The sequence below is a fragment of the Mustela putorius genome, unplaced genomic scaffold, assembly GCF_011764305.1.
Source record: "Mustela putorius furo isolate JIRA1106 unplaced genomic scaffold, ASM1176430v1.1 tig00003909_pilon_pilon_pilon, whole genome shotgun sequence".
Classification (NCBI taxonomy): domain Eukaryota; kingdom Metazoa; phylum Chordata; class Mammalia; order Carnivora; family Mustelidae; genus Mustela; species Mustela putorius.
The window spans coordinates 25,558,388-25,575,115 of NW_025422057.1; the positions used below are offsets into that span (position 1 = coordinate 25,558,388).

The 16,728-nt window shown below is 47.6% G+C and overlaps 2 protein-coding genes across 8 annotated transcripts in view; one reads left to right on the forward strand and one right to left on the reverse strand.

Annotated features, from left to right (window-relative positions):
* The window catches only part of NT5C2 (5'-nucleotidase, cytosolic II), an 89,947-nt gene extending 88,504 nt beyond the window's left edge, over nt 1-1,443 (forward strand). For all 5 annotated transcript variants that reach the window (XM_004749354.3, XM_004749355.3, XM_004749356.3 and 2 more), the window contains one exon: nt 55-1,443. In XM_004749354.3, the coding sequence (XP_004749411.1) occupies nt 55-291 (237 nt within the window). In that variant the 3' untranslated portion in view covers nt 292-1,443. The remainder of the gene's footprint in view (nt 1-54) is intronic.
* Nucleotides 1-16,728, reverse strand: part of CNNM2 (cyclin and CBS domain divalent metal cation transport mediator 2) — a 154,350-nt gene that overhangs the window by 517 nt on the left and 137,105 nt on the right. For 2 of the 3 annotated variants that reach the window (XM_004749350.3, XM_004749352.3), the window contains 2 exons: nt 13,701-13,885; nt 6,512-13,009 (listed from right to left, as the gene is read on the reverse strand). In XM_004749350.3, coding sequence (XP_004749407.1) covers nt 12,800-13,009; nt 13,701-13,885 — 395 coding nt within the window. In that variant the 3' untranslated portion in view covers nt 6,512-12,799. Of the gene's footprint in view, nt 1-6,511; nt 13,010-13,700; nt 13,886-16,728 lie in introns of those variants that run through there. The other variant, XM_004749353.3, reaches the window with a different exon arrangement.

Genomic DNA, 16,728 nt, shown 5'->3' on the forward strand with positions numbered 1-16,728 from the left:
ATTTAGGAAACTGTTTTACTCCACCGGCTTTCTGAACCTCTGACTTTGTTCTAGATGCCTCATGAGTCAACGGTGGAACACACACATGTAGACATCAATGAAATGGAGTCCCCTCTTGCCACTCGGAACCGTACATCGGTTGATTTCAAAGATACCGACTACAAGCGGCACCAGTTGACACGGTCAATTAGTGAGATTAAACCCCCCAACCTCTTCCCACTGGCCCCCCAGGAAATTACACACTGCCATGATGAAGATGATGATGAGGAGGAGGAAGAGGAAGAAGAATAAGGAGGAATAAGAACCAAAACTGAGCACCCATTAAACAAGCCTGGCAGGACTCACAGGAGCAAAGGATGGGTTCTAGCGGTGGGTGGGGGAGCTCTGTCAAAGGTACATCTGGAAAGTTTCTGAAGACTTTAAAATATTCTAATCATAGAGAGATACTTTTTAGTTTTGTTTGCACTCTTTGCAGATGGTTCAAATTGTTATGGAGTCTGTATTGAAAACAAGCAAGGGGAAAGCCGGGCAGAACTGCATGAGGATGGCTCCATCGTGGCTTGTGACACCGTTTCCTTGTCTTGTTTCCTCAGTGTGCGCTGGATACACCTGGGGTGGTGGAGAGTCTCAGAGTGGAGCAAGGGTGATGGGAAGAGGTGATCCAAAATGATGTTGTGTTACAAATTGTGTTCTTATCCAAAATCCATCCTGAAATTTTCAGTGCTTCACATAGTATTGTATATCAGTGGAGAAATATATTGTTTCCATTATCAAATGTAGTCTTCTGTTAAGGCCAAGGTTCCTTTTATAAGCTTTGAAGCGTCCTCTGTGTCTCTGGGCAGACTGGGGGCTTCAGTGGCCTTGTGTAAGTATTTGGTTTGCTGTAGGGCTGGTCTGGAAGGCACTGCAGCGAGTGATTCTGTTTTGAGGTACAAGTCTTCATCTCTTACATTTTTTTTTTCCTTACATTTTTTTTGATAGCAGAAATGTATCAGAAACTGTCTTTTTCTCATCTGGGATCAATCTATAGAAAAAATTTAGCTGCAAGAGGGCAAAGGAGCAAGCCCTGTGAAAAGAAAAGGAGGAACCTCCTTCCATTATGAGTGAATTCCTTAGTTTGGGCCAGGGTGGACTGCGGAGCTCAAAGTCTAGCTTAAGAGGACGGGAAGAGGGCTCTGTAAGGTTAGAGCCTTACTAGGGCACAGGGCGCAATCAGTGTGAGTAAATTCCGAATCCCAGGAGAAATCACTTCTTGTTTTGAACCAGAATGGATCATTACTGTGTTCATTAGGGTATTAGTCCCACAGGTGCAGAGTGGCCTACAGCCGTTCCAGCAGTAGTGTAGACTTGTCCTTGACCCTTCAGATCTTCCTTCCATTCTTACTGGTGAACACAGAGTGTAGATTAGCTGCTCTAGAATTCAATAAAGTATAATATTTCTAATACTGACTTTGACCCCTTCCTGTAGCAGAACTGTAGTAACTGTTGGTCTTCAGGCGGGTTTAGGTTTGGCTAGTGACATCAGGTTTGACATTCTCATAAAGGAAATAGTCTGGCATGCCTCGTAATGGTTACAGTACCTAAGAGGTCTCAGCTTTTCTGTGCAAAGTTTTTGGTATAGGACTGAGGTAAGGCTTTTTAAAAATGATTTTATAGGAAGGGAACACAGTTCAGTAACATAGCTAAGACTGTATTACCTTATCACGTTCAGTATATGGGCTTTACATTAAGTTATGTTAAGAAACATTCTAACTACTAGCCCTTAGGAATATATACTACTTTATTTTTATTTTTATTTTTTTTTAAAAGATTTTATTTATTTATTTGACAGAGAGAAATCACAAGCAGATGGAGAGGCAGGCAGAGACACAGAGAGAGGGAAGCAGGCTCCCTGCCGAGCAGAGAGCCCGATGCGGGACTCGATCCCAGGACCCTGAGATCATGACCTGAGCCGAAGGCAGTGGCTTAACCCACTGAGCCACCCAGGCGCCCCTATATACTACTTTAAAAGTAAATTCAGTTACTGGGGCGCCTGGGCAGCTCAGTCGGTTGAGTGGCTGCCTCTTGAGTTCAGCTCAGATCCTGATACCGGGCTGCATGCTCAGTGGGGAGTCCGCTTGAGATTCTCTCCTTCTGCCCCTCTCCTGCACTTGCATTGTGCGCCCTCAAATAAGTCCTAAAAATAAAAATAATCAGGTTACAAATGCTATTACAACTAGCACTTAAATACTGTCCCCATTTTAGAGATTATGTTTGTGGTTCCCCCAGCTATTATTCAAGATGGGGATGTTGCTCAGGGCCTAACTTCTCATAGTACATTTACATATTTTCCCTTTTAGAGCAAGGACCATCATGAGCACTTCGCTTTTAATTTACCACACTTTTCATATTGTGTTATCCACACAAGATCTTATCTTTTAAGAGTTTCTTTTTAGCCACATGTCTGACAGTGGATCCAAAGATCGAGAAGTAAAAAGCACAAAATTGGAAGAATTCTACTGCTGGTCACAGCTTTCTTCAGGACTACCTAAATCTATTTTCAAGAGCTAGGATTCCATAAGCATCTAAGAAATCAGAGCAGGGTGTTGCTTCTCTGCATATTATTCCTGTTAGAAGAGCATGCTAGGAAATTAGGTGGTCCAGGGGCAGGCATTCAGGGCAGTGGTGTCGGGTTTGCTAAAATATGAAAGGGAGTTTCTCTGTTGCCAACAGTTATGGAAGTGGAACTAAATGTCTCTGTTTCAGACAGAGTCCATGTTAGACTATGAGAACATGGATTTTCCAACTCTTCAAAATCTCTTCCCTGGGCATTTGAAAAGCACCAGACACCCCTTCTGGGGTGTAGACTCAACTCTCAATCTTAGGCAGGTACAGGGCTGACAGGGACCCTGCCATACCCAGCAGGTGGCCACAGCCCTGCTGGGTTCCCTTTGTAAGAGGACTTAATGCCAGTTATCTCTACAAAGATGGTCAGTATATTTAGAAAAATTAAAGCCAAGAAAGTTTAGTATTCTGTTAGACCTTAAATTTTCACCAACTATAAGCATATAGCTCTACTGAGACCTAAAATACGAAAGCAATCCCTTTGAGCTACCCTTTCTAAGGTGCTTTTAGAAGTGCTTCTTAATAGAACTAGAATAACTTAGAGCTACAAATCCCTTAGTCCTGTTACTGGTTCCAAGCAGTTACTTTAAAAAGCCACTTGCAGTGACATGTCAGACTTAAAAGTACTTTGTTCATGTTTAGATATTTCTAAATCAGATTTATTTATTCAAGAAATATTTTGTCAACAACTTTAAAGCCCTGAAGTTTTTCCAAGGCTGCCAGAGCATTTAAAAATACTCGTATTCACCACAAATAGCCTGAGATAAGTAAGTGCATATCTAAGTCTGCACAAAGGGTGGGAGCCTTGTACACATTCCGTGTTATGGAAAATATTTAACCTTTCTTTGATGGTGGGAAAAATGTTAACTGTGGTCCAGCTATTGCCTTAACCATCAATGGCTCAATTCCTCACTTGGTTTAGAAGTTTCTGTCTCAGTACTTGGGTTTCTCATGATGTTTTTATCTTGGTGACTGGAGATGAGGGCACTTCTCAGCATTTTTTCTCAAATGGAACAACTTCGAATGATACACAACTTTGGGAGGCCCTTAGAATGAAATCTCTACCATGGAGCTACCAAGCAGCCTTAAAAACAAGAAAAATGACACACTCCCACCAAACAGAAAGGGGGACTCGCACAGCAGCCAGGAAGCAGAGCCTGGTGACTTCCAGTAAAACCCACAGCAGCCCATCCTCCACCTCCACTAACGTCACCCAGCATTTCACACTGTCCTCTCACTACTGAGCATGTAGGAAAAGAGCAAGTCCTCTAAAAAAAAAAAAAAACATTCGTTTAGAGTGAACAACGCATCTTTTTTCTGTAACCGGCAATCTCACCCATTTTTTTCCTGTCATCAGACACAGTAGCTTCATTCCAAAGCCTCAGCAGTCTGACTTGTTCCAACAAAGATAATGCCATTTCAAAAATATAGCAGTCTTTTAAAGTTCCTCTGAAGACCTCTTGCACAAAAAAGTCCTCCCAATGAAACAGAACATTTTATCTCAAGCTTGCTGACTCTGTTACTGTAAGTCTAAGTACTTTATATTTTCTAATTTACACCAGTTTTTGGTCTGGTCTGTGTTTCTTCCTACAAAGTAAGATCCCTTTGCCTTATTTTGTTACTAGGAAAAAAAAAAGATTAGACATTGTTTCATGAATCATATTAGCACAAATAGGTCTGCTCTCCCATTAAGTTCTTCCCAAATCCATGCCTGGCAGGGGCTATAAACAGGCCTGAAGAGTCTGGGCCAAGATAAACTTCACCACAGGCACTGGAGCCCAAGTGGCTGAGTGCACGTTCTTCCCGTGAAAAACAGCAATAGTCCTTCTGAGTCTCACAAGTTCCTGAGATACTTGGAAGTATGTCCAGCAAACCTTTCCAACACCAAAAAAGAAAGAAAGAAAGAAAGAAAGAAAGAAAGAAAGAAAGAAGAAAAAAGTGTATCAAGTCTTTCTTTGAGGGAGGGTTCTCACCAGAGGTAATCGGACTTGTGGGTATGGTATTTTGAAGCAAGTGACTTCATTTTTGGACTCACTGCCCTCAAGTCCATGATGCAGCAGAATTGTAGTAAGGAAGCTCACTCAGTCTAAACATTCCCATCCTGTGTTGGCCTACTGTTGAGCACTTCATGATCCCAAATCTCCTCGCAGGAAAAGCACTTTGACAAGTCCTGCAATGTCCCCTTGTATCCTTAGGCCTTAGAGTCATCCACTGGGGGGCGGCATGCCACCAGAATGTCAGAGGAAGGGTCCCATAAACCATTCCTTTAGTTTTGGGATATAGGAGCACAAATGTGAGGATCTTGAGGGGAAAATGGTGAAACAGCCTTACCAAAAAAGCCAAAAACAAAACGAGTTTATCAGCCATCTAATCTAATTCAATTTTTTTGGTTCTGCTAAAGAACTGTCCCTCTTAAATAAATTGCATTACTTTAAAAAATTATAAAAAGTTTTCGGAATTCAACTCCAGGTACCAGTCATTTTCTCTACAAGACTCTGGTCAGTCACACTTCGCATCCTCAGAAGTGCGGAGTTGACAAGAAGTGCCGGGAACACAACTGGTTGTATCAAATAGGAACCCCAGAGCTTTCTTCCTGATAAAGCTTAGTGAAGAACAGACACATGGGCAGCCCACAATACAGATGGAAAGCTTAGGAAAATCTCATCTTAAACAGCAGGAAAAATCACCTCTACTTGTCTTGGGGAATTTTCTGATTTGAACTCAGGATTCATCTGGACAAAATGAATAAAGCAGGAAAAACAACAAAAAGAGGCACGGTTAGGACTTGATGTGTTGGACAGAGAATTCCTTCCCTGGCCCTGCTTGCTGCTTTCTTCTCGGCTTCTGAGGAAAGCAAACAGGCTCCTAAGAAGTTAACACTTGACTGTAATACAGATCTCTACTCCATTCTACTTTCAAGAAATGGGGGGTAATGATGGGAGAGGGGGGCATGATGATTAGGTCAGGCATGTCTCAAAGCCAGTCTTGCCCGCAGTTCTTCACTGAACTGTCTCCATCCACAGGGCAAGTGTAAGTCAACCAGACTGCAGACATCGTGGTTAATCCACACAGCAGGGGAAATAAGGGACCAGTCACCAAGAGCGCGATCCTCTGCGGAATGTAAAATAGAGACAAAGAGTGGAGGGGAAAAAGGATTCCCGAAAGACATGATCTAGGGCTACATCACAAAGGGGCTGGGAAGCTACACCAGAAGATTTGCAGGGTCTGGTAGCACCGGAGGATGCAGATAAGAAGGAACCCAGAAGACTTGAAAAGCAGTGCTGATGGAAGAGGAAGGGGACCCCAACACTGGCTCATCGGGGAAGGTGGATGCCCACCGCGTCCTCAAGAGCATCTCAACACGACTCACCACACCTGGGCCAACGTGTTTAACTTGAGAGTGAACCCACTTTGCCGGCTACCACACCCATCTCCTAGGCTTCACAGAGCAGGGGACCTACAGGGCCGAACTCCTCTTCAGGAGCCAGTGGAGAGGCTGGAAGGAGGCCTCTGGTCTCGCCTAGGAAAAAACCAGCTTGGCTGTTTGCCCAGCTGATCTGTGTGCTGTTAGTGACTGAGCGGCAAATGTGGGACAATTTGAGGGGATGCCCTCAGGGTCCTTAACTAAAATGCTTTGGCAGGACTCTCATTCTTGCAAAGGAGAACACCCCCCAGGGAACTGGTGGTACCAGACTCCAAGGCAGAGGTGGAGGCAGAGGCCTAGCTTCCCTCTCTTGCTACAGAAGAGACTCTGGTGTGTGTCCCAAGAGACACCCTGCTGTGTTGCCATGCCAACAACCAATCCCAGCCTTGTCACCAGGACAGCCGTGCTATTGGGCAGGGGACTGAGATGGGTGGGGTGGTGTATAGTTGGAAGGGGGAAGGGAACACACATCCGCTGGCAGGGTGAACAGAAAATCATCCTTTATCTAAATAGAATAATAGAAATGAACAAAAAAACCTTTTAAAACAATCACAAAATTTACAAATAAATTGGTACAAAATAAATAGGAGAGATTGTAAATCTACATCATCATTTGAATTATAAAATGCATTCATTATGACAATCAGCTCATGAAACCTATACATGTCATTTGTGCTTCTTTAGGTTTATGCACACAGCTCTGAATACTGTGTTCGGGAAACTTCACTGCTGAAAAGCATGAAATGTACACTATGACACAGTAAAGGCTGAGGAGGAAGAAAATCAGACACAGAGCAGGGTCTTATCTGAGGGCCAAGGCAATGCTGGCACTGGGCCTCAAAACCATGAAAAGGCCTCTTAGAAGCCCTGATGGGGAGGCAGCTTCCATGGTCCCGAGAGATGGATTCTGTAATCCAAGGTGGGAATTTAGAGGCCATCACTGTTGTGGGGCCAGTTTGCCAACCTGGCTTGGGAGGCTGGGAATGAGGAAGAAAGGTGCTGGTCTCACAACCATGCTGTACCGTTACAGAGAACAGACCCCGTCACCAGGAAGCAACCTCTAAAGTATTTCACGGAGGTACTTGAGAGCCCTGCCATAACGTAGGAGACCTGCCTCCATCCTCATCCCAAACACTAGTCCGTCGGGAAGAGTGGTGCGCCCAATAAAAAGGGGCCAGGGATGCTAGGATCGACGTAAGAGCAGCAACCTCTTTATGACAAAAACAGAAAGAAAACCACTGCCTTCTCCCTCACTTTAAGGGACAAGAGAACCCTAGGCTCCATAGATGAGGGGCTCTAGGAAATACCTTCGTCACAATGTACTAACAGTAGAGGCATATGTACATAATAAATAATAATATAAAATAAAGCATATACATTTGTAGATTTAAAAGACTCCAGAAATAAGAGAAGTCAACGGACTGATAACACTCCACCTTCACAGTAGACTTCAGACATGGACACACGGAGTAACAAATCAGAAGCTAGGCTGGAGCTCTCGGGGGAATGAGAGTCCTGAGACCTTATTCCTTCTCACTCCTTTCTGCTCTGGGAGCCTGAGACCAGCTCTGGATACCAAGGGGCCTGGACCTTCAGCAAAAAGGGAAGGCACCGAAACCCCACTAGGTCTATATAAGAATTCTCTCCAAGGTAACCCTGAAGAAGAATCTGGCCCCAAAAGCATCACTTCCCAAGGGAATCCGTGCTGGTCAGATGTGGGCAAATGCCAGAAGATACCCTGTCAGGCAAGGCAAGCTGTTCTTCCAGTTCATGTTTAAATTCTACCTAAGTGGGTATTCAAACTCAAAGACCTGTACTAACTCAAGTCTTTCTTATAGTACATGTTGGAGCTGTGTACATAAAAATCTTGGTATACAAAGTCCTAGAACTTCACTCTCTTGCTACTAGAACCTTTATGTTTCTGTTGCTTCAAGTACAGTCTGGTATTTCCCATCAAAAGATATTTACAATTCTAGTGAAAGGTCAGTGGCTCTAGCACATAGAGACAGAAAGCTTACTTGTGCTGAGCCAACCACAAAGGTCTAAGAAGCCAAGAAAGTCCCCAGTCCAAGATGGCGGGAGGAAAGCTGTTCCAAGCCCTGCAGTTGCTAAGAACTGCCATCACCTCCTTCTGTCCCTTGGACTGACCAGGGACTCTGGAACCTTCAGACAGGGCAGGACAACCAGCAAGTAAGCATTCACTGCAGGAAAAAGCCTTGAGGGACAGTGACATCAGCAAACTTGGCAAGGGTACACCACTCACCCTCAGATGGAGGCAAATGAACCTCATCTTAGAGTTCTCTGAACTCCTCTCTCTTCAGCCCACTTGAATACAAAAGAAATACAAAAAGATAAAACATCTGTAAATGGCCCTGAGATATAAAAATCCACTGAGTAAGTTGCTCATTGATAAATTTACATCGGAAAGTTTCTGACTCATCCCAAACCATTTTCATACTTAATTCTCTAAATCCCTCCTAATTCTGGATTAATCTACAACTCACACCGAGGTCCTTCCTTGCTGGGCAGAAACGCCACTAGCCCAGGGCCTTCAGTGGAACCAAAGCCAACCCAGAAACTGTGTCCTCAGAAACCACATTGGCGCCCCAGAAGCCTCCACACCCTGACTTGCCAGCTCCATCAACCCCCTGCAAGAAAAGCCCGTCTCTGGGGTCAAAACCGACAGGGCAGTTGTTTCTGTTGCTCCCACCGATAGAGAACCCGGGTCATGCAGTGTGTGCTAAGCCAGCCAACCCTGGCAGCTGCTGCTTTGTTAAGCTCCCTTCTTGCCCCAGCCCACGTCAGTCTTTTGCTGGGGCTCCCCACTGGCAAACTCTGGAGGAATCTTGGGATCCTGGCCCAGGACAGGCAAAGAGGGCCACAGATCGCTGGCGGGTTTTCAGAAGATGCGGGCGTTAGGATTTGCTCTGATTTCTGACTACGTAGGACAAAGGCTCCAGCTGCCAGGGCCTCCTTCAGTCTGCTCCTCAACCTGAGAGAGTTTGAGAGCAGAAGTCTGTGGTCCCTGCTTAGCCCAAATTCCTATTACTTACATTCCTAGCGAAAATGTAGTTCTACTTGTCTCTACCAGTATCTTCCTAGACTTGGAAAAGCTGGTCCTTCAGTCAGATGGTACTGGGGATAGCACAGGTAAGTAGTCTATTCACAGTTCATGTTCCATATTCATGTGGAGTTCTGCATTTAGCCTTTGCACAGAAGTTCCTTAAAATAACATTAGAAAATGGCATGGTGCCCTAGTTCCTCCCACGTGGGGAAGGAAGAGAGAGCACCAAGCTCTCTTCCGTTAGGTGAGGTGAGGGAGGGAGGGAAGAACAAAGTGGTGTGCCCTTTGAAATGCAAATCATGTAAGAACTAAGACTTAAACTAGTTGACTAGCACCCCAATATCCATGTACATACAAATCTTAATGTTGTTTTCCTAAAAGTTTAAATATATGATTTTTGATTTGCCTGATTAATACACGGAATAGAAAGAACCTGTAGGGAGTAGGGGGGAAAAATCCCCTCACTTATAAAGACAGAGCCCACTGTCCTCGGAATGTCTGGATACTAGGGACCCAGTTTCCGGTGGAACCTTTGGGATGCTACAGTGGCCGGAAGCAGAAGGAGGCCCTGTCTGGTCCCACAGAGCCAGGGTTCAAAGCAGGGGCCACGGAAGCCACTGCAGACAGGTGCTGGGTGTGATAACGGGGGGGCTCCAGCAGCATTCAAGACCCCAGCACCTGCCTCTGCTCCACAGCCCAGCCCCCTCCACACTTACAGAGCCAGCAGCTCCAGGACAGGATGATGGAGTCATGGTGCAATTCTAAGAACTGGCCACTGCACGTGGAGATCTCAATATCTGATGGTCTTTCTCTGCCGGACCCCACCCCCTTCATAGACACAGGACTGCACAGAACTTCTAAGCCAAAGTCATCGTGCTGCCCAGTGAAGCCACGAGCCAGCATTTCTCCTTCGACAGCCTGAAGGTAGTTCCAGAGGGAAAGTAGGGCCTGGGAGAAGAATCTGATCAACCTGTTCACTCAAGACAGTGAGTGCGATCTGAAGGGTCTCGAGCTTCCCCCAAAGTGGATGGAATTACAGCCAGGAATTGTTTTCAATTCCCTGTTGTTATAAAATATGAATAATCCAAGGTAAAGAGTGGTGTGGAGAAAATAAGTACCATCTTGGGAGGCTAAAATTTCGTCCTCTAGGAGTCGCCCTGCCAGCACTTCTCAGCATACATCTCCAAAAGCCGCCACACTGAGTGGGTACAAGCGTGGGGACAAGTTCTCGGCTTCGCACTCAAGTCAAGGAGCCAGCAGCAGGAATCCCTGCCTCTCACAGAGCTTTAGGATTCACAAAGGAAAGGGGGAGGGCCTCTGAAAAAACCCAACACACTAACTCTGATTCCAGAAGCTCCTTCCAGGAGCAAGGCACCGTGAGATGGCCATGTATGGAAAAGCAGATCAGTGGAGAGAGGCTGGGGGCAGGGGGTGTGGAGATCCTGCAAGTCAGAGGAACCACAGTGTGGCAGGCCAGGCTCCACCAAACCACCAGGAAGGCCAGCGTCATCCACACCCGGAGTAGGAGTGTGGTGGTTGGGGATCACTCCTCTTGCGAGATCCAGGGTTCACTTCCTTAGTGGGAACGCTCGTTTCTACGCGCCCTGGGGATAGTCCCTGTTCCCACGCTGCACGGGGGCTGTGCTCAGCTAGATGCATCTTAGAAGCTGAAAACTTTTAACTTGGATGGATCTGTTTCTAGAAGGGGAAGCTCGCTGTGTGGGGTCTCACTAACATTAAGCCACGGAACAGCAGGGGCTCCATCCAGTGCACGCGCCAGGTGGGGGGCCAGCAGCTTCCCACTCAACTCCCTTAGGAGGTGACCCTGTGACCCTCTCTAAGGGGCATGGCACCCGATGAGGAAGATCCTCCAGGATGGACATCCTGGAGGAAATACTGTGGTAAACGTGCCTATGACACTGGAGCCACCAAGCCCGGCATGTTGTTGGTGACTCCCCAACCCCAGCTCCCGTCCGCCCAGAGCCCAACCTGGGGGACACATTCCTACCTTGAGGAGGGAGAAGGAAACTGCTGCTGGGTCCGGGGCCTCCCCTCGATGAGTGAGCCCCAGTGGAGAAAATGCTATCTTCTCTGCCAGTGACTAGAGGCGGCACGGAGCAGCCTTCCTACCCGCACAAGGCGGCCAGTATGACCTCAGCTCAGGAATTCAGTGTACCAACGACCGCTGCCAACAGAATGCACATATCCCTCAGGCTAACACTTCAAACAGGTAAGAGAGTTAAGAACTCGGTCACTCGAGAAGTACCGCCTGACATTAATTTCACTACACGTGATGAACTTGGTATTAAAATAAGGCGGAGACACACACGAAATGGCCACAACACACATTTGGTTTCTGAATCCCTGTTTGGGGCCAAACTGACCCGGGGCTGGACAGGCAGCCTCCCCGGCGTGGGCTGCATCTGAGGTGGGAGGCACAGAGGTCCTCGGGCGGGGAACACAGCACAGCCACCGCCGGGCCCTAGGAGCCCAGGGACAGAGGGGAAGAGGGACAGTGAGCTCCCTGGGAGGAGGGGCAGGGGCTGGCAGTCCCCAAAGTTCCCTCCTTTAAACACCTGGGTCTGGAAACCCCTTCTGGGCTCAGAGCACAGCTGGCCGGGCCCAACTCCTTTCCGGACAATGACAGACTTCCCAGTGGGGAAAGGGAGGAGCTTGAACTCCGTACCACACGGTTACTCAAAGGCCCTGTGGAAGATTTCCATTTGGCATCTGTGTAGCAGCATCCTGGGTCAACAAGAGCAAGGACGGGGAGGTGGGCGGCGGCGCTCTGGAGGCTGGGGCGCTGGGCTGGGGAGGCGGCCTGGCTCTGGAGGCTGGGGCGCTGGGCTGGGGAGGCGGCCTGGCCGGGCCGGAGAATCCAGGCTGGAGGAATTGCGGGATGAAGTCACCTTGCCTCTTGCCAATGATAAACCATGGGTTTCAAATTCATTAACATTCATTTTGGTGATAAAAATTCCTTAGAGTAGGAAGCCAAAAAAAAAAAAAAAAAAAAAAAATCACATTCCAAGCCAATGTTAAACCTTTCTGAGGGAAAGGGACACGGTTAGACATTAACTTAAAACAACACTGAGCTCACGGAGGCGACCGCGGCCCCATACAGGCTCCGCCCCACAGTGGGACAGACTTGGCAGGTCCGCAGCCACAGTTTTCTTCATTCATCCTTCAAGTTCCACAGCGACACCCACTGGGCACGGAGCAGGCGTGCCCCTCCCGAGGAAGGCCGGTAAGGCCACCGGCGGAGCGAGTCCCTTCAGGTCCCAACACGGAGTCACGGCAGAGTTCAGACAGAACAACGTAAAGCTCTGCAAAAGACACTGTTTGAAAACATGATCTCTTGGGGAAAAAAATTAATAAACTGCCACAATTTCCAACTTCATGCAAACTGAGGAAGGAGGAGAGTGAATAAAGATAAAAGGTACAACTGAAAAAATAAACATGATTCTATTTGGGTGGAAGAAGTTCATCTCCAAAAATCTCGAATGCCACGCCCGAGCCGTTGATGTCACACCTCTCGTTTCCGCTCCTGCCCTCACCATCCTCCGCCGCTGCTTCCGGGAAGGGGACAAAGTCTTTGGTCTCAGGATGTTGCGGGAGGCAGCATGGCACACAAGCTCACACTAATGGGATTCACGGTCAGCTGGCCTGGGGCCTTGGGAGTGGGGGTGAGGGGCTTGCGGGGGGGCGCCCTAGATGGCCCCTTCGCTGTGCAGGCTGTGGTTGGCTTTGCTGTGTGTCACACAGTTCTGTTCGTTGAGCAGGTTGGCGGTCTCGTCTGGCAACCCGTCGTGCAGCTCCGTAAGAGTCAATTCAATTTTAGTGTTTTCACTGTCTGAAGACTGAGGAGTTTTGTCCATCCGGGATGCCATCAAGGCATTTTGGTATTGCTGTCTCGAGATCTGGGGCCAGAAGATGGTACGGAAGACAAACCAAGAGAATGCTTATTTTTAGGGGTTCCTGTCTCGACCTCGTATTACATATTAAAGTCCCCCGGAGGGCCTGCTTAGTTTTTCTAGGAAAATTTCACTCTCAAATATAAACTGAGCCACTTTTCAAGTTCGAGTGGACTCTGGCGAACAAGTCAGCTTTTACTGATAGAAGCCATGCCCAAGTTTTCGTCCCGCAATCTCACAGAGACTGGAAGATGGAGATAGGCTTCCATCAGCTGAAGCTGGCTCGTTCTTCGGTTCAGAAGACGTCTCTATTCCAGACTAAGACAAGAACCATGTCTTGGGGCAGAAGAGAGGCAGAGGGCTCTTCCCAACCCATCTCAGCAAATCTTCAGGGTCTCGGATCTCAGCCCTTCCGGGACTGCCCCGACTCAGGAGAGTCAGAGCTCATGAAGACTTGCTGAAAAGGGTTTATTCTTTTTCTTTCTCCAGCTCTCACGCCTGACATGGCAGCCATTCTGACAGAGCCAGAGAGACGAATGTTCTCCCGGGCCTGCGTCTCGGTTGGGTGCAGGAGCCAGAGGTGGGACACCCAAGTGACAAAGGGAAAGCCCGGGGCAGGGCAGGGGCGCTGGACAGCTTGCTGTGGAAGGTCACCCCCAGCGGCCAGGCCCAGCCAACCCATGCGCTCTCCTCTTACCTTCACGAACTGAAGGTCGGAAAGGGCCCGCACGGAGTAGTCAGGGATGTAGACTTGGAGGAACGAAGAGTTGAGCTGATTATTGCTGCTCCCCAGGGTCGGCGTTACGGCGTCAATCCGGTCACTTCGGCTCAGAGAGTCTGAGTGGTTCAAAGCACAGGGACGAGGAGGCGACTTGTTTTCACCTAGAAAAGGAGAAAGTGAAGCCCAGAACCTATTAAGTGAGGTAGAGAGAACCAACAATGCCGGCTATTAACTTTCCAAATAATAAAAAGTAGTAATTAACAGACCAGTTCAATCAACTTATACCAGACACCCGAGCACCGGACAGCTCACCACCTAGAGGGTTCTGCCCCCCAAAACCTCGTCAGCCCGGGGTCTCTTCAGTTCCTCGGGACACAGAAGGAACTGAAGAGACACAGAAGCTCCCGGAGAGAAAAGATGGGGCAACGGAGGGCAGCACTTTGCTACTTTGCCAGAAGCAAAAGCAAAGTACTCTGGAGAATGTCTGTAAATCATTATGTGTATTAAAGGGATCAAAAGAGTTCTCGAAAGAGTTCTGTCTGCTCATTCCATAACCCACCCGCCAGCTGAACCTATTATCTTTGTCCCCGACCCCCCACGAAATCCCCAGCAGGCAGCCCGGGGGTCTCAGCAGTTCAGGAACACCAAACTCTTAAAAGCTCTCAAAAGGCTTAAGGGACCATCGGTGCAGGGGGAGTCCTTGACGGGATGGACCGTGTCCGTTTGTCTGTTAAAACAAAGTGCAAGGAAACTCAATGAGTCCAGGGCTGCTGCTCTCAGAGGCAGCTCCTCACACACATTTTTGTTGAAAATAAAACCCACCCCACCCTCGTCAAAGCGTCTTCCATTTTTGCTTTCCCATCGAATCTATGCCACATATATTAAGGGGGTGTTCACACTGGACAGGCGCTGGCCTGCGTAATGTCACAGGACTGGAAGGGACCAGTTCTGATGGAGATCAGGCCCATCCGTCTTCGCAATACGCCCCTGACCGATACGCCCACAGAGGAGCTGGCCCTCGGCTGGTCCTGCCCTTCAACTCCTCTACATCGCTCATCATGCCTGTGAAAATCACCGCCTCAGACTGACATGGCTGGCAGTCCCTCCCTCCCCTCAGACTGACATGGCGGTCTCTCCCTCTGCTCCTAGAGTTCCACTGAGGGACCACCACTCCTGCGCTGCTTGAAGGAGCACTGAAAAGCCTGGAGGTAGCTGTGTTCTCCTTCGGCCTCTTCTTGTCCAGCCAAATACTTTGGCATCCTTCCTGTCATAAATGTCCCTCTTAAAATAGGACGACCAGAACAAAACATGGTAAGTACTCCGTGAACTTCACAGGGAGCGCTCCCTTTCTCCTAAAACTGCCACAGCACAACTTCTCCTACTATCTTGTCTGACTTTCTACTGCTCAGAATTAAACTCAGAGTAGCCATTCCTCTGGTTGCTTCCACTTATCTTCTGAGAGAAAAAGGCAAATGAATAATTTGTCACGTTTTCTCTTGGCAGAAGGGAACTTTGATCAGATGACCCAACTCTGTAGAGCATCGGTATTAGTTCCTCCCTCATCAAGTCTGAGGAGGATTCCAAAGGGGAGAACATATAAAGTGCTTAGCACAACACCTGACACCTCACAAATATCCCATCAAGCAGCCTTGTTAACATTGTTCTACTTCCTGTTTGCCTCATCCCCGTCTCTCCACTAGGCGCCCACCCTCAGGTCCGAGCCTTTCTCTATGTGTGAGAGCATCACTCTGGTCGACAGATGGAAACGTTCTTTGAAACAAGGACCCCACTGTATCCCTGGGGTCCCCAAATCACATCACCATTTCTATGGACAGTGTTTACTTCTGTGTGTTACAATGTAAAGGTTTAAAAAACCCAAACGTTCCAAGGGCTCTCTGCTTACTAATCAGACTACATCTGCACGCAGACGGCAGACGCCTTACTTCTGAGTCTCCTGCTCTTTCCTCCCAAATAGGATTACAGGGTAGTTTCTCTGGTTTCCCCAAGGTATCTAGACTCCTAGTCTGTTTCCTCTCAACCCACTGCCCTCCGGTTTTGCGAGAGGAGCCCCTGCCTTTGCCAGGAACCCACAGCCCAGCATTCCAGCCACAGTCTGGGGAGGCAGACCCTGTTTTCTGGGACCCCCTTCTGCAGCAGTGAGTGTGACAGGGACCTAGTGCGACCAGCCTTTTGTCGACACAAGGGAGACCGAGGAGAATAAAGACTTTAAGTGGCCAGCCCCCCGTTCGGGTCATATTTTGCAGCCAAGTTAATGTGCTAAATTTTAATAATAATTATAATTTTTTTTAAAGATTTTATTTATTCACTTGACAGAGAGAGATCACAAGTAGGCAGAGAGGCAGGCAGAGAGAGAGAGAGGAGGAAGCAGGCTCCCCGCTGAGCAGAGAGCCCAATGCGGGACTCGATCCCAGGACCCTGAGATCATGACCCGAGCCGAAGGCAGCGGCCCAACCCACTGAGCCACCCAGGCACCCAATAATTATAATTTTTAAATGTCCAATTTTAATTCCTCTTATGCCTTCTTAGCATGTTTTTTTCCTGCTTTTTAGTTACTTCACCTAGGAATGCTTTTTTTTTTTTATGAGTAAGCCAGAAAGATACTGTAAAGAAACATTCCCAGCCCCCTCCATCGGAACCACCAAGCATCATTTGGAATAGGCTGGAAATCACCGGTTTTGTTCAACCGCCACTTATTGTAATGCCAGCATCTTGAAGGCCTGGACCTAAAAAATGGTTTATTTATTTATTTATTTGGGGATCAGAAAGAGAAATCTAAGAAATCTCTAGTTCCATGGAAAAAGTAAAACACAAATGACATTTCATGAGTGTCACCCAAAAGTCACTCTTCTTCAGCATCTGTGATGTTTTAAATGGGTAGCAGATACCGGCAAACCGAACGGGGAGAAAAAACACCAACATACCTACGTATACACAAATGCGTATTTCTGTGCATACGTGTGTGTGTTGTGGGCACAGAAAGGTC